This window comes from Rattus rattus, chromosome 4 (genome assembly GCF_011064425.1).
Source record: "Rattus rattus isolate New Zealand chromosome 4, Rrattus_CSIRO_v1, whole genome shotgun sequence".
Classification (NCBI taxonomy): domain Eukaryota; kingdom Metazoa; phylum Chordata; class Mammalia; order Rodentia; family Muridae; genus Rattus; species Rattus rattus.
Window position 1 is genome coordinate 168,631,343 of NC_046157.1, and position 27,230 is coordinate 168,658,572.

Below are 27,230 nucleotides of genomic sequence, written 5' to 3' on the forward strand. Positions count from 1 at the left end.
CTTTTTGCACTAACCTAAATTTGAACAAAATTTTTTTCCAATGGAATAAACGTCCAGAATAAAAGATAACAAACAAACCCAGAGTACTCCAATTTGGTCCTTATCATTCTGTTATTGAATAAAATAAAAGTCTGAGTGGAAACAGGATCTGTATGGAGAAGATCTGAAGAAATAAACGTGAGGCCAGAGGCTCTTAACACGTTAGTAAAACGTGGGGCACAGAATGATGTCTGCTGGGTAATTAATGAGCGTCTCTATCACAAGAAAGCCAGGTGCTAGAACCTGAGACCACCCACATACTTTTAACATAAGTAAATAAGTAAATGAACAATAGATAAGATGTTTTCCAACAGCATAGTGACTTCTCTCTGTGTCTTTGTCCCCACAGTCGTGAATGCTGACATTTCGTGCCAATACAAAATGTATCCAATGCATGTGTTTGCCTACAGAGTCCACACTCACCATTTAGGTAAGAACTGAAGCTCTGTGTTAAATTGTAAACACTGTCACGTGCTCGCTGGTACTGTGAATATAAGAATGGAGTTATTCTAGACATTAAGTATGTCTCAGCGAATTCCTTGAAATCGCATGCTGCTTCACTAAGATAGTCAGCAGTTTGAAATCTGAAAAAGTACTTAAGTTTTACTTTTAAAAAGGAAGTTAGAGACTGAACGTGGCTTTGGGTCTCCGAATCGTTTATTACAGTGCTCGATTCTGATTTGTCTTCATCAAGGTAAGGTGGTGAGCGGATACAGAGTAAGAAACGGACAGTGGACACTGATTGGACGCCAGAACCCCCAGCTGCCACAGGTGTGTAGCGTTTAACTAGATTCCACAAGGAAGTCGTTTCTTTTTAATACCTTATGTAAGTCTGGTGAATTTCCCTGGAATCCAGAAGTCTCTGACTCTGTCTTCACCATAGCTACATAATATAAATTCCTGTTTGGAATTTCCAGTTTAATGCTTCATCAGTTCTCTTGATGTGATGGCGTTACTCTTCTTTTTACTGGGCAATATTTTTATGAATTCTAATAGAATTTCCTATAATTTACCTTGATCGTGCTCAACCTCCCCACCCAACTCCCCACAGATCCGCAGACCTTCCTACCCACCCACCTTCAAGTTATTGTCTTTGGTTTTCTTAAGCTGTGAAGTCTTGTTTATATTACGGAGTACCCTTCTGAGTAGGCCCTGCCCAGGAGCAGGGTCGGCCAAACCAGAAGTCACACAATGAGTGAAAACTGACTCTGCCCCCAGCAGCCATCAAATGACAGCAGCTCCTCAGTTCGAGGAGGGAACTCCATGCCCACCTCCCCCACCCTCCATTCTAAGACTTTGTCTGACTTGAGCTTGCACAGGCCTCGTTCACGCTTTCACCTCATCTGGGCAGCTGTGCTGTGCTGCCCAGAAAACACGGTTTCCTTGAAGTCATCCACCACCTCCAGCAGTTACGGCCTTCTGCGTCTCTTCTGAGGAGGTCTGCTATGATCTGGACAGCCCGTTCGGGGCTGAGCACTCTGGGCTTCTCCTTCTCTGCTCATTGAGCACCTGGGGTCCCTGTGAATGACTATGTGTGCAAGACAAAGCCTTTTGATGAAGGTTGAACAGTGCACAAGAGCTATAGGCATAGTTAGTGACGTCACTAGGAATCACCTGAATATGATGATTGTATTTTCCTCCCTATCATTATGCAGTCTGTCTCGGAAGTCTCTGCTTCCAGAGGGGGGCAGGAGGGGCGTTATAAACAGCATTTGTTTTAAACTCTGGCACTTGTGCTATAGTGGGAACTGATGAATTGTGAGGGAACTCATTTGGTCTAGCAGTTATTTTTTAAAGGATCAGGGGAGCTATCTGTGTCTTTCTTCATCCATTCTACCCACAATGCTCTAAACCTCTCACATTACTCCAACATGCAGTTCTGGGCAATAATAAGTTTAATTCATTGTTGTATTTGTCTTTTGGGGCAGGCTTTCTACCCTGTGGAACACCCCGTTGATGTTACTTTTGGTGATATACTGGCAGCCAGATGTGTGTTCACTGGCGAAGGGAGGACAGAGGCCACCCACATCGGGTAAGATTCTGCACCTCCCCTGTTCAGTTTTACCAGGTTAAACCATGACTGTAGGTAACGGTTATCTCTGCGAACGAATTATACACTTTCAGTATCGTGAGCCATTATGACAAACTAGCACTGTATTCGGAAGCAACTGCTTTGGGAAAGCCCTAGAAAGTGGCCTCCCTTGTGAACACTTCCTTCACGAGAGTCCATTTGTTCTCATTTGAACGTTAAGCAGGCTAACCCTCATACCCATAGTCCTTTCCGTGTGCTGATTTCCGGTCTGAAATTCTCAGTTGCTTGTCTACTGAGTGAGTATGCTCTCCCTTCCCTTTCCAATAAGGGATGCCAAGTAGTTACTTTTCAAAATGCCAAAGCTCCTTCCAGTAATTCTAATTTATGTCACAAAACATACTGACAATCTCTAAGGCATGAAGGACTCTTCTTAAAAAATAAATTAGAAACTTAAAATGACAGGCAAGCTTGCCTGGGCTTTCTGTGAGAAAAGAATGGAGGTGCTTCCTTCCATGTTGACCTAGATTCAAGGATACTTTCCGAGTGCAGTCGGAAGCTTGGGAGAAGATACAGAAAAGTGAAGGTGATACAGGAAAAAAGAGTTTTCAGAAGAGTCGTGACTACGAACTAGGAGCCACACTGGAGAGGAGAAAGGACGGACAGGAGCATTTGATGGAGTTTTCATAGAAGACGGCTCTCCGTCTTACCTTAAACTATCAATTTGTATCAACGAAGAAGCTTTCAAGTAGCATTCCTAGTGTATTGGTTAAATTTTTGGAGAAGGCTGGAGAAAATCAATAACCGTGTTGACTTTCATAAAGGAAGATAGGACGATATATACACAACCACACTGCGTAGAGGGGACAGGCCGTGCACTCCGTGACAGTCTGTGACGCTTGGGGTTGCACGGGGCAGAGAGTATTGATCAGCCGCCCACGGTTCGGGGCTCTTGTGTGGCCACAGGAACGGTAGTTAAACGCCAGAGGTTATTTCGTTAACCTTCTCAGAAAGTAAAGAATGTCGTTCAAAATAAACCCTTTCAGAGAGCTGCACGTATTGATTTACAAGCTCAAGTGGGAGGCAGTAGAGTATTTTAACCCTCCAGGGCCCTCACCCTTTGGGTAAGGGGGCATATTACACCCTTGGCCAGCCTGTATCTGTGGAGGCATTAACGGCTTGTCACAGTGCCAGGATGAGAAACCAGAGTGGTCCCCAGAGATTTCTTCCGGGTTCATGAGTCTAGAATAATTCCAGTCTTTTTAAAATTATACATTTTGCTTTAAAATGATACCCTAAAATGAGGATATTACTCTATCCCTTCGTAACTCTCTGGTGAGATAAAGTAAACACTATTTTTAATACAGAGGAGATAGAAAGGGATTATGGCAAATTAAGTTGTTGGATGAGTCTGAATTTTGAATGTTTAATTTATACTACTGTATAAAACGACTATAGTTTTTTTTTCCAGAAGAATAATAAACTAATAAGGCATGTTTGAAGAAATCTAGTGGTGAATAAAATTTTTATTATGATGCATATTATATATGCATATAATGTTTAATGTGCCTTTTAAATTTAGAAAAAATACTGTCTACAGTGTTTCTGTGTTTTGTACAATAGCAGGTGTAGTCTCCACAATACCATAAGATCCCAGCTGAAAATATAAACAGTAAAGAAAAAAAAGATTTCTTAGTAAATTATTGTTTGTAAATCTCCTTCTTTCTCTCCTCACACCCAACACACACACACACACACACACACACACACACACACACACACACACACACACACACACGCAGGCAAGCTCACTGGATGCAGGTCTGACCCAGAGCTTGAAGCAGTTTGGTACAAACTATAGTTGCTCCAAGCTAGTTGGGAGCCCCTTGACCTTTTTTAGAGAATTATAAACCTGTCTTCGGAGGCATTTTGCCCTATACCACCCCGAAACCATGCTGGCTTTGTCCCACAAGGAAGATTTTTCAGTTAAGTGATATTTTCCATAAGCCAAGTTAGACTCTTATAATCTTAAAAATTTTAAGACTAGAGCAATGTTTCCTTAGATGGAACAATCATAATTAACTACCAAAAGGCACTTTAAAAATGGAAACTTAGTTTTCCTATTAGAGATTCATTTCAAAATATTGCCACTGAGAAATAGATTCAAGCATGGGGCTACACACCCATTGAGGCTTGAAACAGGAGGATCATAGGTTTGATAATTTTGTGGGGTACATGGTGAGTTCAAAGCCAACCCTGACTCTGATTTCACTTCATCAGAAGATAATACCTCAAAACAAAAGAAATAGGTTGATTTAACAATCTGCAGGTCTATTATGAGGGGGTAGAAAAGGACAGGGGGACACCGTTCAGCCTTTAAAGGAAAAGGGGAAAATTGATTTATTGCAACATAGATGAACCTGGCTTTGTGCTAAGTAAAACCAGTCAAGCCCAGAGATAGCACTGTTTATTTATTTGGTGTGTGTGTGTGTGTGTGTGTGTGTGTGTGTGTGTGTGTGTGTGTGTGTCCTTCCATACCTGTGGAAGTCAGAGGACCACTAGGAAGAGTCCATTCTCTCTTTCTACCCTGGGTCCCGGGGATTGAACTTGGAACTTTAGGCTTGTCGGCAGGTGCTTTTATCCACTGAGCTTTTCAAACAGTCTTTCTTTTCTAAAAATGCTGAAGAGCTAGAGTAACAGTTAGCAGGACTGCGAGGTAGAGTTAAAGTAGGACTGAGTGGAAATGGTTGGTTGATGAGTATACATTTTTAAATAGACAAGAAAATAGCCTTTCATTTTCTGTTAGACAACAAAATGACTATATACAATAATATATATTTGAAAATGAATACACTTTAAGTACCTGAGGATGAAAAAGTGATAGTTCTACAAGGCGGTGGATATAGCAAAGCATGTTCCTTGTCATATACACATGCTAAAAACATAATATTGCTCCTAATACAGCCAACTAGCATTGGTCAGTAAAAACTAGTGTTGAATAAACTTCCTAAACAGTTGTTTTTAGTCTGCATAAATTGATAAATATACTGAAGTATAAAATGTTGCACATAAATATATATTTATCATAAATTACAAATATACCTTGAAGAAACTATAAAATGTATAGTGATGATATTGTTCCAATGAGTCTGGTAAGAAACAGTTCTTTATGCCCATTTTACATTCAGTGAGACACTTCTCTAAATTAATTTCAAATGTTTAGCCAAGTTTAAACAATTAGAATCTATTTAAGTCAGTCAATTAAGCTAATTAAGTCAGCTAATCACCAAAAAAAAATTAGACTAACTATCTAAATCCCGATGCTTATCACGTAGCGTTTACCTGTTTAGTCAACTTACTGGTCATATTTTTGCTTGAAATGTGTTATTTTGTGACCATGCAAACAGAAGAGAATATAGAAGATGTTTGTCCTAAACAAACAATGCATATTAATTACCATTTTAATATTTTTCACTGTTACTGTTTCACATACAAAATAATGAATGTCACTTGTGGCAATTTATTCAGAAGTATAATTTACTCTGTTCCTTGTCACCCACGTTTCCTTCTCTTGTTGCCTTCTTTCTCCTCCAGTCCCAGCTCTCTTCCAAAATCGTCTCCTTTCTACCTCATGCCTACTTATTAATCAACATTTTTAAGTGCAATATTTGCAAAGTGGAAGGTATATGATAAATAATTACCCCTTGTTGTACATCTTTAAAAGCACACAGCTTCCATAAAACCAAATCTTTAACATTTCATATTAATTTCCCAAGTTAGTATGACCCATTTTGGTTATATTTAAACCCAGCTTCTGTTGATAAAAAGAAATGGGACTAGGGGAAGATACCATGGAGTTTGCAGAGTGTCGCTGCCTGCAACCATACATGACCTTCAGACGTGGGTGTTTCCTAGTGATTCAGTTCCGAATTCTCGACACTTTCTTAAATCACCATTATGTACTTTTGTATTAGGAAACATTTTTATAAAAGCCTCCACGAGGCTGAGGTAGATGGTAGATCCATAGGTACAAATAAATATTTTTCAGAAATATCACTAAAACTAGGTGCATTTGAACTGAGTCGTCATTCAGCAGTTTGCTGTATCAGGCCCAGTGCGTCAGAACATGACACATTACGGGCAGTCGTTCAGCAAGAGCATCCATTCATTCCTGGAGGTTTCCCGTCTTTCCAGGCCCAGCAAAAATGCTACTAATATGAAGTACACTTGTATAAAAATGAAATCAGGGGTTGGGGATTTAGCTCAGCGGTAGAGCGCTTGCCTAGGAAGCGCAAGGCCCTGGGTTCGGTCCCCAGCTCCGGAAAAAAAAAAAAAAAATGAAATCATCACGCGGGCACTTGGTTGTGAAATAAGTGTCTTGCCATAGTGTTGGAATATTGCTGGTACCCACGGCCATCGTTTTAGTGACTACGTAGGTAATGGGACTGTTTAAACAGCTAAGCGCCCAGGCAGACGTGTGACCCAGCCCTCCTCCGCAGTTACTGTCCCACCTGAATAGCTATTCAGATGAGCATCTGAATTGCATAAGTTGACCTCTGAGAAAAATAATGGTTCTGTGAGTCAAAAGGTTACTGAGAAGGCAGTCATTATGATGTAAAGTTTCAAGTTTGGGGTGTTTTGTTTTGTTGTTTGCTGTTGTTATTTTTTTAAGGAGAAAAAACATGAATGGTTGTGGAGTAAAACCGACAAGCCGTGCTCCCGCTGTCACAGTCTGACTCTAACATCCTCAGCACACGGTGCCTGTCAGGAGGAGGAGCTCAGCTCCCTAACTACAAGTCCAGCTCCTGACAGACAGGAATTAAGCATGTTCCTTTCTATTCAGCCTTTCCAATGAAACTTTCCTTATCCTAGCCAATATTTTTAAATTATTTGTCAACTCATTTTTGCATCCCAGAGACATACCTCAAAGATCTGTATTGGTGAGCAGATTAGTATTTAACACAGAGTCGTGTGCTTAAGGACAGTCATATTTATCTATACATAAAATAATGTATCATATTATGAAAGATGAATACTTTCATTGTATTAGTGCACCACATGAATAGATCTGTGTGCCATTTGGGCACATATATATATAATATAGGTATACCTTTACATGTATATGTAATATTTTCAAGCTAAGACGTGATAAGATTATTCGTGTTAGAAGTTGCTACATTACCTTTTTATTTTCACAGATTTACTAGAACAGTAAACTATAATTTTAAGTAATAATGAACAAAGTATTATATTATTTTAAAATACTCGAATGTACGCACTTTCTTAATTTTTGCTTGTTTTATTTTTGAGATTACAATTACAATGTTTCTGCCTTCCCTTTTTAATCCCTCCAATATACCCATCTTTGCTCTCTTTCAAATTTTCAAATTCTTGGCTTCTTTTTTGATTACTTGTTTTACACACACATACACACACACGCACGCACACACACACACACACACACACACACACACACGCACAGCACACTCCTAATGTAACCTGCTCAGTGGATAACCAATTGGTCTACTCTCCTGCAGGGAAGGCTATTACTTCAACTGTCCACATGCCTTAGTTTGTGCAGTTCTTTGTGTAGAGTTGATGCCTCATAGATGTTTTTCCCCATTCAAGCATGTCTACTGTTCTTGTTCAGCTCACATTTGGGCAGCATCTTGGTGAGACTTTATGGAGTAGCCTCTGGCATTATTAGGAGACACAGTCTCACAGCAAACTCCCTGCTTGTCCAGTGCTTACAGTCTTTCTGGACCCTCTTCGGCTGTGTGCCATGAGCCTTAGGTGCAGGAGTGTCCAGTAGATGTGTTCCTACGGACTGGACTCTGTCTACATTCTGATTGGTTCTCTATTGTGGTCTCTGTCTGTTGCGAAGAGACATTTCCTTAATTAAGGGGGGAGGCTACACTTACCTGTGCATGTAAAAGAGATGCATAGGTCATTACTAGGGATGATGCTGACTTCCTGATACCCAGATATGATGTCATGCTCGGCATGGCTACTTTAAGTGTGCAGTCGTGGCTCACATCCCTTGGTTCTCTAACTGCACTGAAGACCCACGCCACAAGAGGGAAACCATGCTTGGCCGTGGGAGCCTAGCTGACTACTGAGAGCTGGAGAAGCCATGGATCTTGGCAGAGAACCTACAACCAAAAGCCTTTACAAATGTATGGCTTCGTGCTTTCTTCTAACTTGGTCGTCACTTTCCTTGCCTCCAACACTGGTGCAAAACTTTATTTGATGCTCCTTTCTTATTTTATATTCTAACCCTTAATTGATTGCCCTCTCACTGGCTTCCTGGCAACGGGGGTAACTTCTTTTCCTCATCACTGGATGGGCTAATAATTCTTCCGAGCAAACATTTCCCAGTTTAGCTCCTTGTTCCCAGGTACCTTTCATGTATACTGTCATAGCATCTGCAAATAAAGATGGGTCGGTTTCTCCACTTCCTATTTGTATCCAGTTGATCTCCTTCAGTCCTCTTCTTGCTCTAGCTAAGACTTCAAGTACTTTGTTGAATAGATATGGGGAAAGTGGACAACCTTGTGTCGTACCGGGTTTTAATGGAATCGCTTTGAGTTTCTATCCTTTTAAGATTGAGAGCTTACTGTATATAACCTTTATTGTGTTGGGGTGTATCTCTTGTGTCCTGGGATAGTTAATTACCTTTCTATCAGCTTGCCAGAAGGTACAGTCACAGGAGAGGAAAGAGCCTCAGTTGAGAAAATGCCTTCATAAAATAGGGCTGTAGGCAGCGCTGTAGGGCATTTTCTTAATTGGTGATTGATGAGTCAGTGCTCAGTCCACTGCAGGTGGTGCTCTCCCTGGGCTGGGGTAAAGAAAGCAGGCTGCACAAATCATGCGGGGCAAGCCACTATTCAGTACCTCTCCACAGCCTCTGCATCAGCCCCTGCTTCCGGGTTCCTACCCTGCTTGAAATCCGGCCCTGACCTCCTTTAATAATAGACTTTGATGCAGAAGTGTCCGTTAAATAAACCCTTTCCTCGCCGACTTGCTTTGATCATGGTGCTTCATCAAAGCAATAGTAACCCAAATGGACATATCCCTAGTCTCTCTAGGATTTTATCTTTAAGGAGTGTTGGATTTGGTCAAAGGTCTCTTCTGCATCTAATGACAATAGGGTTGCTTGTTTGTCTGTCTGTGTGTTTGTTTGTTTGTTTCAGTGTATGTGGTGGATTACATTTATTGATTTACCTGTATTAAACCGTCCCTACATTTCTGGGATAAAGCCAACTTGATCATAGTGGATCATCTTTTTGATGTGTTGTAGGACTTGATTTATACTTTATTGAGAATTTTTACATTTATTTTCGTAACAAATATTAGCAAATATTATTTTTAGCTGGCTCTTTGTGTGGCTTTGTTGTCAGGGTAAGAGTGGCTTCATAAAAAAATTGGACAATGAGCCTTCAATTTTAATTTTATGGAATAACGTGGGGAATATTGGCATTAATATTTCTTTGAAGGTCTGATAGAATTCTCTGCTGGATCCATCTGGCTCTGGCTTTTGTTTCTTTGGTTGTCGTTGGGAAATTTGGTTATTGTTTCCATTTCACTAGGGGTTATGGGTTTCATGTTAGTCAGAGTTCTCTAGAAGAATAGAACTTCTAGAACGAATCTATGTGTATAGAAAGGGAATCAATTAAAGCCTTATAGGTGTGTCTAGCCCACCAATGTCTGTCTGCTGATGGAAATTCCAAGAGAGTGAGAGACGTTCATGCTCTGAGGCTGGATGTTCCTGCTTCTCCTCAGTATCTCAGAGAACAGGCTTTAATACCAGTGACAGAATCATAGAGGAAGCGGCCTGCAGGAGAGGGCAATAGGCTAAAACTGAAGGAAGCCTCCTTCCTCCATGTCCTTGGGTTGTAACACCACACATTCCTTTTAGAGCACATAATTTTCTGACTAGCTCTAAGACTGTTCAAATATAATTTTGGATGGTGTTTTGACAGCATGAAGAAGTGTACAGTGAGCAGGTGTTGGCTTGGGGCCTGCTTTACTTCACGTTTTGCTTTTATTGCATGGCAAAGGCAGTTAAAATGGCATATATCAGATTTGCAGTAAGAAGCCAAATGATTTCTGAAGCATCCCCAGAGCTTATCCTCTTTGCAGGAGCTGATTCCCGAGGTCTCACAGGAACCATACATTCTCACAGCTTACAGGAATCACATCTGATTTGGAAAAGATTTTTTTTTTTACTTTCCCCCCCCTTTCTTGCTGATGTCATCTATGTTGCTATGGAAAGGAATTGATTGCCAAATGACACTGCTGGAAAGATCAACACTGATGAATTTCTCCAGAGCAAACAGTCTATGCTAGAAAGCTGCTTTTTGGTTAGGCTTGCTAAGAAAAAAATGTTAAAACTAATAACCAAAAGGGAGTGCTCTTTATCCGGAACTAAGTTGCTGTGCAAGCCTTCTGAAGTGTGTGCATACAAAGCCTTAATGACCACAGAGAGACGTAGATACCTGGTAGTCTGTGTTCAGTGAGGAAGAAGGCACGCTTTGTAAGGGATCAGGTGTTATTTCTGTTACCTGGAACTGTTTCCTTGGAATTGGCTGTTTCATTGTTCTAAACATCTGTACTTAGCATTATCTGTCATCTGTATGGTGCTACCCGGGTAGGATGTGCACCCCTTAGAAAAGGTCAGTCATATCTCCCTGGGAATCGCAGCTGACCATTCTTCTGTTCCATACCACCTAACTCCACCCCACCATCAGATATCAGGAATATACTTTATATGTATGTGTATATGTATATGTATGTGTATGTGTATATGTATATGTATATGTATATGCATATGCATATGTATATGTATATGTATATGTATATGTATATGAATATGATGCTTTAGGAGTCACAGGATCTTAAAAAGGAGGCAAAGGATCCCAAACAAGTTTCTAGGCACTGGACAGTTAAGTGTGCTTGTAAGTAATATATGAGATTCCTACTTGGAGTATTTTAAATTTTACCATCTGTCCTAATTTTGTTTCTGTCGGTTTGATAATATACCCTGATTTAAAAAAACAAAAAAACAAAAAACAAAGAACCAGCTTAGGAAAGAAAGGGTTCATTAGCTCACAATTGAAGGTTACAGACCATTTTCAGAGAAGGAAATGTCGTTAGAATCAAAGCAGCTTGGGACACCCATAGTCAAGAGCAGAGAAAAGATCAAATGAGCTCTACATACCTTTTAGTCCAGGACCCAAACCCACCACTGTTAGACCAGTTCTTCCCACATCAATTGAAGAAATCAACCCACAGCCAAGCAGACAGGTGAATCTAATCTAGACCATTCTCACGGAACACCTTCCCCACATGTCCGACAACTTTTACTATCCGCTGGACACAGGCAGCAGTCCTCTGAGAGTGGAGACTCAACTGAATGACGATCCAGATCAGATTAGTCTGGTGTTTTGCATTTGGGAAATGTTCTTGATTCCTAGTTGATGAAGGAGAGCCCCACATACTGTAGATGACCCTAAATCTAGGCTGGTGGCCCTGAGCTTAGAAGAAAACTAGGTTTGAGCCACCAGATAATGTCTCTTTATCATGTCTACATTAAGTTCTTCCTTGAGCTTCTGCCCTGACATCCTTTAATGATAGACTATAACCTGTAAGCTGAAATATGTCATCTCCTCCCCTATTTAGCTTTTGGTCAGGGAGTTCTCTTCCGAGCAACAGAGAGGAAAGTGGAATACCAGAGGACTCTAAATTGTCGCAAGTAGATAACTGAAACAAACCATCAAGCACCCTTAAGCAAGTGATGTGACTGATTTATCTATCGGTTTTGTAACACAGTGGGTAAATAAAGAACAAAAAGATTTAGGTGGAAAAGCCTATATCTCTGAGCTACTTAAATACCATTTTCATTGGTGGTACTGGGTGATGTCCACAGAGTAGCCAGATGCCGACACTTCAATGTCAGGTGGAAGGACACCTTTGATGTTGGAGACCGTGACAGACTTTAACGAAAACCATAAAATTAGATGCAGTTCTCCACTATTGAGTCCACGGTGGGCAGATTTACAGGTCGCATCAAGGATGTGTGTTATCCGAACCCTGAATATATTCTGTCTGCTTTCCTTTCCCTACAGCGGCACTTCTAGTGACGAAATGTGTAACCTGTACATCATGTATTACATGGAAGCCAAATATGCTCTTTCCTTCATGACCTGTACGAAGAACGTGGCTCCAGATATGTTCAGAACTATCCCAGCAGAGGCCAATATTCCAATTCCTGTAAAACCGGACATGGTTATGATGCACGGGCATCACAAGGGTGAGCTGGATGTTTAACTCAGACGCCTGATGGTTTTGTGCTGGGTTTTCCTTTCTGTGTCTCACTTGACTACATGATTAAGCTGAAATTATTTTTAGCTTTCTTTAATCAATCACATACCCACACATATTCTTATCTCCTTTGTTTCTTTCATATACAATCTCCACTCCCTGACATAGTTCCATCAGAACAACGAAAGGAGACTCAGTTGATACAGCGCTTGGCACCAAGGCATGGTGCCCTGCGTTCCGATCCCCATCACGAGTGTAAACTAGGAGGCACAGTAGCACACATGTGTAATCCCACAGTAGGAAGGCAGAGAAAGGAGGATCTCAATGTTCTTCTGGCCCCAGCATAACCAAATCAGTGAGTGATCTCCTGATTCAATAAAACATGCTGTCTGGACATCCGGTCTCCAGAAACATGCACACTCACATGTAGAAACATCAACATAGACATACACACACAAACACATATATGCACACATTTATAGTGCATAGTACACACACATTTTCACATACACATAGACACTCAATTCGCACACATCTGAGCAAGCGTACACATGTATACACATGCACATCGCTTACACAAATGCAACAAATGCACAAGCACACCCACATGTATACACAAATACATGCACGCACACACACACACACGCACGCACACACGCATGCACTCGTGCATCAAATCTCAGCCAGTGATGAAAAGACTGTTAGTTTTGTGACCCATTCCACCAATGTAGCCCTTTCTTCATAAAATTCCTGTTATTTTTATTTTCCTTACTTCATTCATTCCTTAGGCAAAAATGACATCCATGACTTGTAAATTGTACCACACTCCAGAAGTTTATTATCTCCAGTCATATCTGCAGGATATATACCTTTTCAAGTGAAAGATGATTCTCGACATTCCTTGTCTTTGCTCTTGATGTTGGACTCTCAAAGCCACGCTTTAGCTGTTCACTCACCTGCAGAATGGTCCTGCTTGACCATCATCGTTCTTTACTTTCAGTTCACTACAGCATGAAGTATGCTAAGGCTTTGTGGAGCTTTGTAAATTCAACCATAAAACGCCACAGCAGCTAGTGATCAGGCCACTGGCTGTGATGCTAATATATTTTGAGAATATAAGTTTATGTTTTTCAAAGTACCTTAAATATTATTATGTTGATTTAAAAAAAATACATGTGAGTACTTTGTTGAAAACTTTTTTAATGCTCCGTAACTGATGTGTTACAAACGAAACAAAACAAAACAAAAACAAAATCTGCTTTCCTGGTTATGTAATGAGACAGGTAGTTGTTCTGGGGGTGGGAGCAAGCTGGGAATGAGAGTACATAATGTAATAAATGTAATATTTTTTTGAGAGAGAGAGAGAGAAAAAAACATGCAACCTTTAACCTTAATTTTTCTGGCTCTGTGTTACCTTCCTCAGAATAAGCCATTTCAAGTTTCACCCACTTACCTGAATGTTACAACTTCATCTTCATCAGCTGAATAACAATCCATTATTGCACGTGTAAACAGAGGACATTTTCATTCTCTAGGTTGATCCAGGCTCTCTTCCTTTCTTTTTCTGGTGTTCTAGAACAGGGCAAGATTCTTAATAATACCAAAACCTGTTGTTTTGATGATGGAATCGCGGTAAACTAGTAAAGTGTTAACATATGCTGATAGCTCATGGTCAACGTCTTTCATCTTTTACAGAAACAGAAAACAAAGAAAAGAGTGCTTTAATACAGCAGCCAAAACAGGGAGAGGAAGAAGTATTAGAGCAGGGTAAGTGTCCTGACCTCTGTAACTCACCCTTAAGAGCATTCCTGTTCGAAGCAGGCAGCCAAGTTATGGAGTCATAAGATAGTATATGTCACTATGTCAGCCTCAAACCACATTGTCACTGTTCTTCTATGCTAGATGAGTAATTTATAAATAAGTGGTCGCTTACTGCTCTTAACCTTAAAAGCAAAATTTGTGATTGAGTCCTGTTCTGCCTTTTCTCTGCCTTTGCTTCAGTTTGTTTGCTATTGCAGTTTTATGGTACAGTTTATAGGATTACAAATTAAACCATGAGAAACGACCATCGCACTGCTTCTGAAATCTAGTGGATGTCTCCATTTAAACTCTTATGTTATTAACTATATTTGGGTTTCAAGCCAAGAGAACCTGAGAATTAAACCTGCCTCTTCTCTGCCCTCAGCCGGACAGGATGGACCGCTGGTATGGCTTCATAGTCTCCTGTTACATTGCTATCTGGTGACTTAAGGCAGCATCCATTTCCCTGTGTCCTGTGTATTAGGACTGTTGGGAGCAACAATGTCATAAACTACCTGCACTGGCAGGGAGAAAGTCCTCTCCAGATTTTTGGTCCCTTACCAATTCTTTGGAGAATACTGTTCTGTGTGAGGTATTAGAGTCTATCGTCCTATTAAGTCATTGCAGCCTATATATGACACACTTTAGCTTAACGTTATACAACGACACGTCAGTTTAGAACAAAAGAGAAGAGGACATTTTGTAGTCCTCATGTGTGGGAGTTTGGGCCAAAGCTATAGCTTGGGGGAAAAGGTGCTTGTGGAATAAGCCTGAGGGCAGAGTTCAGCTCCCCACCACTCACACAGAAGGCAGGCAGGCAGGCATGGTGCCTATCTGTCATCTCAGAGCTTGAAAAGACAAGACAAGGGATCACTGGGTTAGACTGACTGTGTAGCGAAGCCAAGGGGTTGAGCTCTTCTCTCAGAAGAAAACAACAACAACAACAACAAAACTTACACCAGGAAATAAAGTAGAAATAAACTGAAGATCAACATTGACCTCAAGACTACACACACATACACACACACACAAACACACAGGCATGCACACAAACACACAGGTATGCACACAACCGTACCCTTACACACAAATGTAAACCCACATACAGGCATGAACATCACACACACACCAAGAAAATATCGTATTAAAATAAAGTATTAAAATAAAATAAAGCTTAAGATATTTCTATTTATCTGTTAAATCAAGACCAGGGAGATGACTATATAAAAAATTGGTATATATATATATATATATATATATATATATATATATATATATAATATATTATATTATAAAATATATATAATATAATTTTTTAATCCCAATCACTTCCCCCCTTCCATTCCTCCACCCCCAATGCTCATAGCTAACTTTATCAATTATGAATTTGGGAACGGCAGCCTAATTACAGATAGTATTAACAGAGTTTACTGCAACTATGCTGAAATTTACAATTGATTATTTCAACACTGGACACAGTTTGAGTTTATGTCTTTGAAATAGCTAGAGCAATTGTAAAACTCATTCTCAAATACTAACACACATGTATATATGTCGGAGGAGACCGTCATTAGCAGATACGTAAACTGAGGCAGGACTGTCCTCTCCTTCTGATGTTAGATGATCAATGCTAAAAACCTAAAGACCTTATGAACAAGTCGGTTTTATTTCTAATCATTAGGATCTAGAGAGTGTCAAACACACATACTGTTGTCCCTTAAAAAGCCTAAACATCTTCACATGCTGCCATGTGTGTCCCCTTTCCTTCATAGCATCAAGTTTGAAATGTACCCAGACTTTTGTGAAGACCGGAGAATTGTCCTACTGTGTATTTTTCTACTTAGAGTTGAAAAATATTGTAAGGAAAGTAATATGATTTGGAAAGAGGTATTACTCTGACTCAGTTGCAGAAAATAAGCTCTGGGGCTCACATGTCCAAATGGACCTATCCATTATCTCCTCCAGCATTCTGTGAGTAGTGACCCACAGAGCCATGCCAATGGCCACTGTAGTCTCTGCGTCAGCCTGCTGGTCACGGGAGACCATCGGCTGAACACAGAAAATATACACATTCACACAGACTATCCGATATACTAATGAGATCAATCTATTTCTTTCCGGTGCACAGGGTAAATCTACTCATTAATGAGAGAGCAGCCTATTCTTCAAAGAGACATTTGTTTGCACAAAATACCTATTTATTTCGTTCCCTGGGAAGCTGTGCTGACCAAATAGCTAGTAAGAGGACTGTAATTATTCAGACAAATGACTCCATGTGTCATACTTTTTAAAGTAAACCCTCAGACTTAACCCATGGCTCTGTTCTCTTGCCCAGGTCCAGTTTGTGCTCATGTGTTTCCCCAAACTGCATTAACTCTTTTAATGTTTTAACCTTCAACATAAAAAAGAGAGATCTAAATTATTTCTGTAGTGCTAGCCATAAATCAACAGATATCATCTGCATTAGTTCCACAGAAACTCTCAAAATCTGGTAAGGAGCAGAACAGTTGTGAAACAAGAAAACAGTGACCTATAACATCAGGGACTTGTACAGGAAGGCAAGCTTTTTACTGACCATCAAATACGTGTTGTTATGCAAATAATATAGATGGTCCTATGTATGTACACATGTATACATGCAGGTATATATGCATGTATGTGCACATATACATAAAATAGTAATATACTCTGTGTCTATAAACCTCCATATAGAATTATGTATGCAGCATTCATTGAAAAGCTGAGAAGTAGAGAAAGGACACATTGTGTAATAAATACTATGTCTTTTTAAAAGGATAAACTTTACTAAGATTAATATTCTATTAACTGAAATACATACACACACACACACACACACACACACACACACACACACACACGGACTGGGGAGATGGCTCAGTGGGTAAAGTCCTTGCTTCCCAGCAGATGTGCTCACACTTGGCGACCTCTCGCATGCTGCAGCTGACACTTTTGGAAATTTAATGCATGTTCTCTAAGGTGGCCCTGGCTCATCTTACAGTCATTTGCTGTACCAGAGGTACAGCCTAAGGTCTCTGTCAACATTATTTAGAAAAGAAAGGTTACCCGCCTCAAGCAAGAATCATTACAAGTATATTTAGAAGTTTTGGAATTTGGTATCACTACCTGTAAAATTCAGAGCACAGATGTCGCTCGGAAATTTTTGCTTGTAGCAGGCGTGGTGCGTTCCATGGCTCCAGACAGAGAGGAAAGCTCAGATGTACCGTCCCAGCACAGCTTCACAGGGATGCATTCTTCTCTGGACAGCATCTATTTGGCTGCAGAAAGGACCTTAGACATGTTTTATTCAGTTTGCTTAAAACTCTCCTCATTGGAGTCTTTGTGCCTTCGTGTAATCAATCTTCCCACCCAAAGGTCAAAATGAGCTGCTGTGATCCCAAGGCAGGGAGAATTTGACAAAAGTACAATTTGTAGAGGGAAAACACTCCATGACCCCAGACAGTTAAAGGTCATTAGACACCTTCTGTAAGATAATAATCTCCCAGTGGTTTCATTGCTAACAAAAAAGTGAATTACCATTGGCACATTTTATCAAATTAGCAAAATCAAGGAACAGAGTTTCAAGTCAAAAGCCTAAGCGTAGACTGGAAAACTTCCTGAAGATCTGGTAGACTGTGTGGGAGTGTGATACCCAGCTGTAGTGACTGAAACGAGTGACGTTCCTTTGACCTCCTCACAAAGTCCACGTGGTTTGAGTATCATCTCAGCTGATGCCAAGGACTCTCCATACCATTCGGCTCGGTTTTAAATACAGTGCAGCTCCTGCGTGTGGAGATTCCTCATCTGCTAAAATTTATCAGTTTGTTTTGATTGATGAGCTACGCACAAGTCTTTATTTATTGAACTCATCGATCAAACACAATTCTAAATACCTCCAAGCCTCTGGGAAGCTGCCTGAATGCTATTTAGAACTGGTTCCCTAATAATAAAATAGACAGATGTGAATGGTCATTTATCACATGGCTCTGCCTTCCCGTATAGATCTGAATGCATGGTAATCGCAAAAGCCTTCTAGCCAATATTTCTTAAATATCTCCTTTAAGAAGGTTCATTTTATTTGTGAGTTAGGCATCGTGATCTCATGGTATTTCTGTGCAGCTAGAGAATAAATATTGTGAGTTAATCACAAGTAAACAATCAATAAACCAAATCAAATTTAGCCAGCAGAGAAAATCAGTATGACAGCATCACAAAGCAAAATATTAAAGCATCTTTAATGCTTTCTTTTCCCATTATACATATCCTTCCCATTAATTAAATATCTAACATGTTATTATTGGCCTGGCTCCTTGGCATATCTTGCCCGTGCTTAAATTGCCAATGAACTACATATTCTCTTCGTGTGCCATAGAAATTATCGAGCGGTAATGGGAGCTGTCAGCTGTTCATACTTAACCCTAGGGACTCCTGTGATAAATGGTCATTTATAGCCTAGAAAATCACAGAGGTCCTTAGCCATTTAAAATTTTCATAGTTCTGCTTCTTTATTGTATGTGTGGGTTTTGCCTGCGTGTATGTAAGTGTACGACATACGTGCTGTATCCACGAAGGCCAGAGCGCTTTGAATGCCTTGGCACTGAGGTTACAGATGGTTGGGAGCTTCCAGGCAGGCACTAGGAAGTGAACCTGGGCTTTCTCCAAGAGCAGTCAGCCCCGGTGACGTGACAGCGATGGCTAAAACATCTCGCCAGCCTCTGCTCCTGGTCATCCTTTTGAGGAAAACTGCCACTGTTGGGAATTTACATTCTCTGAACGTTAAAGGCAGTTATGTTTTTTAATCCAATTATTTTTATTAAAGAAAAATAAAAACTCGTATAGCATTTTTTTAAATTTCTTTCTCTTATCTTTTTCCATTTTGCCTCTTTTATGGTTTGTTTTTTTTTTTTTTTTTGTTTTTTTTTTTTTTTTTTTTGAGACAGCTGTCATTCTGTACCCCACAACAGCCTGTAAATATACGTAGCTCCTGCTGATCTAGACTAGTAATCCCCCAGCCTCCACCTGCCGATTGCTAGGATTTCAAGTGTGAACCACCACATCTGGCCTCAGGGATCACTTTCCCCGCTCCTGTCTTCCCCCTCCTTTGTGCACCTTCATTCATTTTAGTGTATTCTCACCATGTTCTTGGAAGTAAACAAGAAAAATTCCTTTCAAGGAGCAGGGAATAGTCAACGGATTCTACTAAATAGAGAAATAATCATAACCGTTCCCTTAAGTAATTAATGCAAGCGCACACTTGGAAACAGAGTTTAACCGGTAGCGTTGCACATGCGTGCACTGTGCATTCCCATCTTTCTCAGTGCATTAGTTGCTATTCTAATTGCGTTTTCCAAATCGCAAATGTTACCCAGTCGAATTAACCTCAGACACCCACCTATGCATCCCCTAAGACTCAAAGCGTTAGTGGGTGTTGGAAGGACAAACGGGACCTCTCAGCAGAATAAAACTGTCAGGGAAATCATTTGTCTCTGATACAGAAAGGGCAGCACCTTTCCCTCGTTACTTTCCATTCTGGAATCATTGGCTGGCCATGTCCAGGATAGGAACTGCACTGAACACTAGGAATATGGTGATGGATGAGAAAAGGGGAGTTATTTCTTCATCGACATTTATATATTATAATTTCTACCTTCCCGGGGATAATTTAAAGGTGTAGAAGCCCTCAGCACCTCACACACAATTTGATCACGCATGGAAGGTTATGTTGACAGCGGTGAGGAAAACCGAGGAGGAAAAGTCTTCTTCTGCTCTTGTAGCCATAACCAGGCATTAGCCTTTCATTTGGTTTTATGAAATTACTGTTGCACTAATTAGTTTACACAAGTGTCACTGGTGACAATAAGAGAATGTTGTGTCAACGAGAAAGTGACCTCACTAAAAAGCAAACCTGCTTCTGAACCGGGAAGAAGGATAATTTAACGAGAAAAGTCTTTTTTTTTTATGTATTGAGTGCTCTAACTGCACGTACACCTGCTTATCAGAAGAGGGCGCCAGATCCCATTACAGATGGTTGTGAGCCACCATGTGGTTGCTGGGAATTGGACTCAGGACCTCTGGAAGAGCAGTCAGTGCTCTTAACCGCTGAGCCATGACTCCAGCCCAGAGAAAGTAATTTTGATTAGCAGATTGGAAGTAAATTTATAGAAGGGACTTAATGGCCACTATATACAAGAGAAAGGACCCTGACTCCAACCCAATGAACAGTTTAGATGGATATTTATTGGTTTTGTTACTCTTAACAAAATGCCCCCGAATACATAACTTTAAAAAGAGTGTGATTTGGCTTACAGTCTGGATGCAGGGGGCCTTCATCTGCTGCTAATGGACTTGTTTTCTATAGAATTCTGAGATGTTATATAGTAATCTGATAAAATTTCAACCTTATTAACAGTCAACACAAAGAAATAATATTTGACCTTAAACACTTAGGAAGAAAAAGCGAATCCAACCTTCAGTGGAATGGAGGTCAGTTAAGACTGTGCCTAGAGCGCTTAACTTCCTATCGGTTGGCCATGATAGAATTGCCTTTAGCTTCCACACCTAGAATGAAGGGACTAAATAATAGCTATGTCACAGGGATGAAACATATTAAAAATATGAGGCGGTCAGCAAAGTTATGAGGTCATGCTAACCGGAAACGTGGTGGCCACGGCTATGTGCATTATAGGTTACTTCTAAGAAGTGTTAGCCTCCGGTATCATAACACACAACTTTTCTATGATTGTCCACAGTTCTCCTAGCATAAATATTAGGGACATGCTCTACCTTACCCAAAGTATCCCAGCTTGGGAAATTAATTATGTGGTTACCTTAGCAGAGAGTCTTGGAATAGAACTAGAGAAAACCACTCAGAGTGCACAGTTTGATGGAGATGGGGGGAAGCTATCTGTGGACTGTAAGGCCCAGGCTCTAACACTGCAGAGCTCTCCCAGTCAGAAGCCAGTTAGAGAGGGGAAGGTTCAGCATCGTGAAAGGTTTCAAGTCCGGACCAGGATTGGAAGGAAAGGGAGCGACCTTTCTTCAGCATGACAACCAGAGGATCATGGGAATTCCTGATGAGTTCTTCTGGTTAGGAAGCAACAGATGTCCATAAACAGGGTAATTTGGATTTTGTGGTCACTAGTGAGAGAAGGGAAAATTCAGTGCTTGGGATTGAGGGACTGATTATGGAAAAATATACAAAAGTGGAAAAAAGAAAAAAAATCACTTTCAGACATGTTGTTTCCAATATCATGGAAAGCAGCATCAAAATAGAAACTCTCAGAATACAGGAATTTTTTTAAAGAGTTTTAAAGTTTTTGTGTGCGTTGCATGCACGTGTGTGTTTGCATGTTTGTATGTGTCTGCAGGAGTATGTTCACGTGAGTGCAGCTGCTTTCAGAGGTCAGAAGAGGAAGTCAGATGCCCGGGCACTGGAGTTACAGGCCCGGGTGAGCGTCCCAGTGTGGTGCTGAAACTGAACTGAGCTCGTCTAGAGGAACAGTGTTCCCTCAGGTGTGCTGAGCTTTCCATCTCACCCCCAGAAGAGTTTTGTACATGAGTCTGGTACTAGCAAAACTGCAGATTTAGGTGTGATTTTCCTGGAGATAGGAGCTTTAGCAGCAAGCGACTAAGATCACTGGGCATGAGGACAAACGTCCGGTGTGGACCTTGGGATAGGATAACACTTTTGTGTGTTGTGCAGCCGGGCGTTAAACAGAAGGCAAAGATGACTGGAGTGCATCCATATAGAGCACCATGAAGAGAGTTTCCAATAAATTGCTATGTCCCTCCCACTAGCCAGCCACAGTGACCCACTTGCTGTCTTTGAACTCTTGGCCAGCTCATGCCGAAGTCACACAGTGGTGAACTAGGAAGTGAATGTGTCTGCTTGCACCTTAGCAAGGGAAGGGGACAGAAGGAAGGACATACAAGAGAGGTCCTTTACATCGTTTAGTTAGAAATGAGTCCAATTCAAACGTGGCTGGGGAATACTAGCCACATGACAAATGCTTGTTAGCCCTGGGTAGGCAGAGGTTCTAGTGGTGAACATTGCAGATGCCGCACATTGTCGTTACCAAGAAGTTCCTTTGGGTTATGTTGGGACTTTTAGTAGAAGCAGAAAGGTGTAACCGTTGAGGGATAGGAGTCTGGGGAATGCAGCCAGAGGGCTCTGAAGGAAGTGTGGCTCCACCCATCACAAGCGAGGCAGCGAAGGGAGAGCAGTTCAACACCAAGTGTCAGAAGAGGAGCACTACTCAGTCTCTCCCCATGACTCCTGAAGCCTTCAGTATGTTTATGTCAGGCAAAGATGAGGGATAGGTAGAAAAAGATTAGGAGACAGCAGAAGGACAGGCAGGGCTAACCATCCAGTACACTTGAGTAGGAATAGTTGCCTTTTCACGTGCACTTTAAAAGACACGTGGACCAATGGAATAGAAGACCTAGAAATAACCAGTCTTTGTTAGGGTTTTACTGCTGTGAAGAGACACCATGACCAAGGTAAGTCTTATAAAGGGCAAGATTTAATTGGTGCTGGCTTACAGGTTCAGTCCATTATCATCAAGGTGGGAGCATGGCAGCATCCAGGCAGGCATGGTGCAGGCAGAGCCGCTTCTTCTGGAGGCCGCTAGTGGAAGACTTGCTTCTAGGCAGCTAGGGTGAGGGTCTTAAAGCCCATGTCCACAGTGACACACCTACCCCAAGAAGGCCACACCTTCAAATAGTGCCATCCTCTGGGCTAAGCATATACAAACCGTCACCCAACCCAACAGTAAAACAAACCACCTATAAATGTTTAACTGCGTTTACTTTACCCCTTGAAGCTTTGTGCATGTGTACAATCTACTTTAGCTTGTTTACTCCAGTTTCCTTCATCTCACTTCCTCTGGACCCCTTCTTTTTTTCCACCCCATCCTCTATTACCCATGATTTTTTTTAAAGAATCACTGAGTCTAATTAGAGCTGTTGACATGGTCATAGGTGTGGTGTTACTAACTGGAACACAGTCAACATAGCAATGGCTACCTTGCTAAAGAACAAAATTGCCTCCTCATCCTGTTCCCATGCCAACAACTGTCAAAAGCCCCTCATCTACGGATTGGGTCATCATGAGCCTTCCCCAGCAAGGTCAACGGTTAAGGTTCAATCTTGGGCAGTAGCCTGAGTGCAGAGGTCATGACCACAAAACCCTTCCCATTTCAAGGCAGCCCTCCCCCTTCTCTGGGCTCTCACATTTCCATCTTCTACCTCTTCTCTGATGACCTTTGAACCATGGAGCAGGTGCCGCAGATGCCTCATTTATGAAGAGCACTCAACAGTCACAATCATCAGACTTGTGGCCAGTTACAGGTCTCTGCATTAACCACTGCCCTCTAAAGGCATCACTGACCTGTGGGTGTGGATATGTCCTTGCTCCCTCAGCAGCCTGCATACCACCTACTGCTCAACCCATGGTCTTACCATCCCTCTCCACATAGGGATCCTAGATTCACCACCAACTCCTCCAGTACCCACTGCCTGACTAGAATTCCTGACGCTCTGAAAGCTGGTGCACAGAGAAGTTTCGTCTCAGTGCCAACTTGATGGTTCTTTGTCCCATAATGAAAGTGAAGGGTGTCTTCAACAATGGGGTCTCACCATCTAATTCTGGTGAACAGCCAAGAGCGGGGCAAGAGCCTCTATTGCTTTGGAGAGATTCTGAGAACCTGCATGGCCAACAGTTCATGGGGATGGATCCCTTACCCCGTTCTGGGATTTTTTGTTTAATAATCTATGACTTCCGGGAGCAGCATTATCTGCCCGTGCGTGGTATCTCATAAAGTAGTGAGTTTCGATACAGCCTCTTCATGTATGCTTAGCTTTGATTGACCCTCCCCGTCAATGCTCTCCCTCCTTCTATTGCCCCAGTCCTATCCCCTCTTAAACTGCCACCTTTTTACACAAGGATGTCAAAAAGATTCATTGGAGCCTCTTTAATAAATGGTGTTGGGAAATCTGGATGCCGATATGTAGTATTAAACTAGACCCATTTTCTTACCCAAGTCAATTGAACGTGGATTGAAGAGAAGAAATTCTGAAAATGGCAAAGGAAGATTTGAGGGAAACACTTCAATGCATAGATATAGGCAATGGCGTTCTGCCTGAAGGACTCCAGCAGCTAGAGAAGTAATAGCAGGAAGTTAAACAGCTTTCTGCACAGCAAAATTCAAATCAAATCTGCAGAGTAAAAAAGTATACACAATAGGAGAAAATCATCTCCGACCATTTTTTTCTGTTTATATCCTGACCCTGCTAATATATGCTCATCAGACACATTTCCCAAGATGAGATCTTAATATGTCTAAGAGAAATGGTTACCACTTCAAGATCCCATCTTTCCAGGAGCAGCCTAGAGAAGGAGAGAGAACGAGAAAGGAAGAGAGAGATTGACTGATTAAGGTCTTTTATAACAATTTGGGAGATAGGGAGACAGCCATCTAGTGGTCTCTGGAGCTGTGTTTTCACAGATCCGTGAAAGCAGTGTGCAGCCAAGCCTAACATGTTGCTTTAACATTTTACTTCCCCAACCCAAAGATGATTTTAAATGACTTGTTCAATGGAACAGCAGTATTCTGCATTTGGTGTCTTACCACAGCTTTTAGACTCTGAGGAGACCGCAGCATTATGCAAAGTACTCAGTCTCTTCCTCCTGCAGCTATCGATTCCGGTTTGAAATTGTTTTATCTGTTCTTGACATAACATTGTATTTTATTTTCTATGTGAAATGTTCTCATTGCAGAAGCAGGATGAACTTTCATACTTTGTGAGACAAAAGACTTTGGCTGAAACGGATTAACTTCTTCTGGAAGGCAGACTGTCTGTGACCTAACCAGTTTGGTTGAGTCATTATTTGTTCTGTTTCCTTTAAAGAGATTGCCCCATTACTTAGTAATTGTTTTCTGATTGAAAACTTCACCTGGGATATGTTGATTTCATGGGCAAGAATTGCAAACCTACTCTGAGTTGCTGAGCCAATACTAATTGCAACTTTGTCAAATGCATTTGCCTAAGTTCCAAAAGACTTTGTATCCCCTTTACACCAATGTCTTAACAATGTACTCTTCGGTGGCTTGCATCATAGCTAAACCATTAATACGTTTTTGTCTTCCTCTGGTCATGAAAAGAGTTTATAAATGTTAGAGGTGGTGCTGCAGATACAATTGAACATAACCCATCAGAATCTAGAATCAGGGTTTCCTAGCAGCCAAGCTGTAGAACAAGTCAAGAACAGGAACACCTGGAGTTGCCAGGGATCTGCACGTGTTACTTTGTGTTCACAGAGCAGACATCTTGGGGTCGACTAGATGGCGACTAAAGTATTGTGTAGGCTTTCACTAGATATTGTGTCTAACTACAGTTTATACCTGGATTGTTTTCGTAACCTACCCAAGTTCATTCTTTATATAGTCCTAGAAAACATTCAGTGCTGACCCAGCTAATGATTCTCGAGGTTATTTTTCTTTTATGATCTCTGTTTCCCACTGTTTTTATAGGGATTATTATACCAAAAACAATTTTTCTTGATTGAGAAGAACAATTGGAACTACTCATGGTATTACTCGGGAAACTATAAGACCGACTTCTCAGTTGCCACACATAAACATGTCTGATAGAATGATTATGTTTCACATGTATTCTTGAAAAAGTATTTGATGTCTTGAAGCTTATGGATTAATAGATTTTGAAGACAAATTTGAATTGTTTTACTGTGATGATAGCTTTCTCTAGTGTATCTGTGGCTATTTCATTGATGAACTCCTGAATTCTTAATTTCCATACCAGTTCATCTATTCTGTGAAAGCCAGTGTTTAAAACATGCCATGTAATCACATGTGAATCATTTTGTTTTATTTCTATGAATCTGCCAATGGTCACGGTGTGGGGAAAAGCAGTGAGGAGATGGTATAGAAATGAAATGTAAAATTATGCTTCCAGTGTTTGAATTCCCTCTTCCCTTCTCTCTGTCTTTTCCTCTGTCCCTCCCATGCCTCCCTTAAAGGAAAGTGTGAGAACAGCCTTGCTTCTTACTCACTGTCACAATCAAGACTTAATGTTCCTAAGGCATGAGGGTTTGTAAATGTAACCATCTTATAAACACTCCGCATATTTCTTTCTTTCCCCCTCGCAGGTGATTTCTATTCACTGCTTTCCAAGCTGCTAGGAGAAAGGGAAGATGTTCATGTGCACAAGTATAATCCTACAGAAAAGACAGAATCTGGGTCAGACCTGGTAGCTGAGATTGCAAACGTGGTCCAGAAAAAGGACCTTGGTCGGTCTGACGCCAGAGAAGGTGCAGAGCGTGAGGAATGGGGTAATGCTATCCTAGTCAGAGACAGGATCCACAGATTCCACCAGCTAGAGTCAACTCTGAGGCCAGCTGAGAGCAGAGCTTTCTCGTTCCAGCAGCCTGGCGAAGGCCCTTGGGAACCAGAACCCTCAGGAGGTGCGTCCAGGATTTCTTTTACGCAAAAGAAATATGTGAAACACTGCAATCCACATTAGCAAAATCTGAAGGGAATAAAAAATAATGGGCAGCAAAACTCACCAATAGAAAAGACTTACTGGAACAAGTATGACTCAGATTTAAGCTGTCTCATACCACATTTTGTTTTGAAAAGATTTTTTTCCTTTTATTTTTGTGTTGGTCCAGTACTACACAAAGTCAACATTTATCCAGCGAGTCAGTTGAAAGTAGGACCACACTTGAGTCATTTTGGAAACTATAATATGTGAAATTCAGAGTATAAATCAACGTTTTCCATTGGCTCAATAGGAAGAAATTGAAATTTCCAAACATCACCTATAAATGCCGGGGTATATAGTGCTCGCACTATCTTCTCCAGTAATTAATGTCCTCTCAAAAGAATCAGATACTCTCAACATGGCTACCCAACTGAATCGTAAAATAAAACCATTTTTGTGACCGATTTCTTAAGTTCCATTATCAGATGCTATCCTAATGGAAACTCCAGTATACATTTCT

General features: G+C 41.0%; 1 protein-coding gene across 1 annotated transcript in view; it reads left to right on the forward strand.

Annotated features, from left to right (window-relative positions):
• Pam (peptidylglycine alpha-amidating monooxygenase) overlaps positions 1-27,230 on the forward strand; it is a 259,796-nt gene that overhangs the window by 188,380 nt on the left and 44,186 nt on the right. The window contains exons 11-16 of the mRNA XM_032901702.1: positions 389-469; positions 734-810; positions 1,968-2,071; positions 12,196-12,380; positions 14,087-14,158; positions 26,376-26,690. Coding sequence (XP_032757593.1) covers positions 389-469; positions 734-810; positions 1,968-2,071; positions 12,196-12,380; positions 14,087-14,158; positions 26,376-26,690 — 834 coding nt within the window. The remainder of the gene's footprint in view (positions 1-388; positions 470-733; positions 811-1,967; positions 2,072-12,195; positions 12,381-14,086; positions 14,159-26,375; positions 26,691-27,230) is intronic.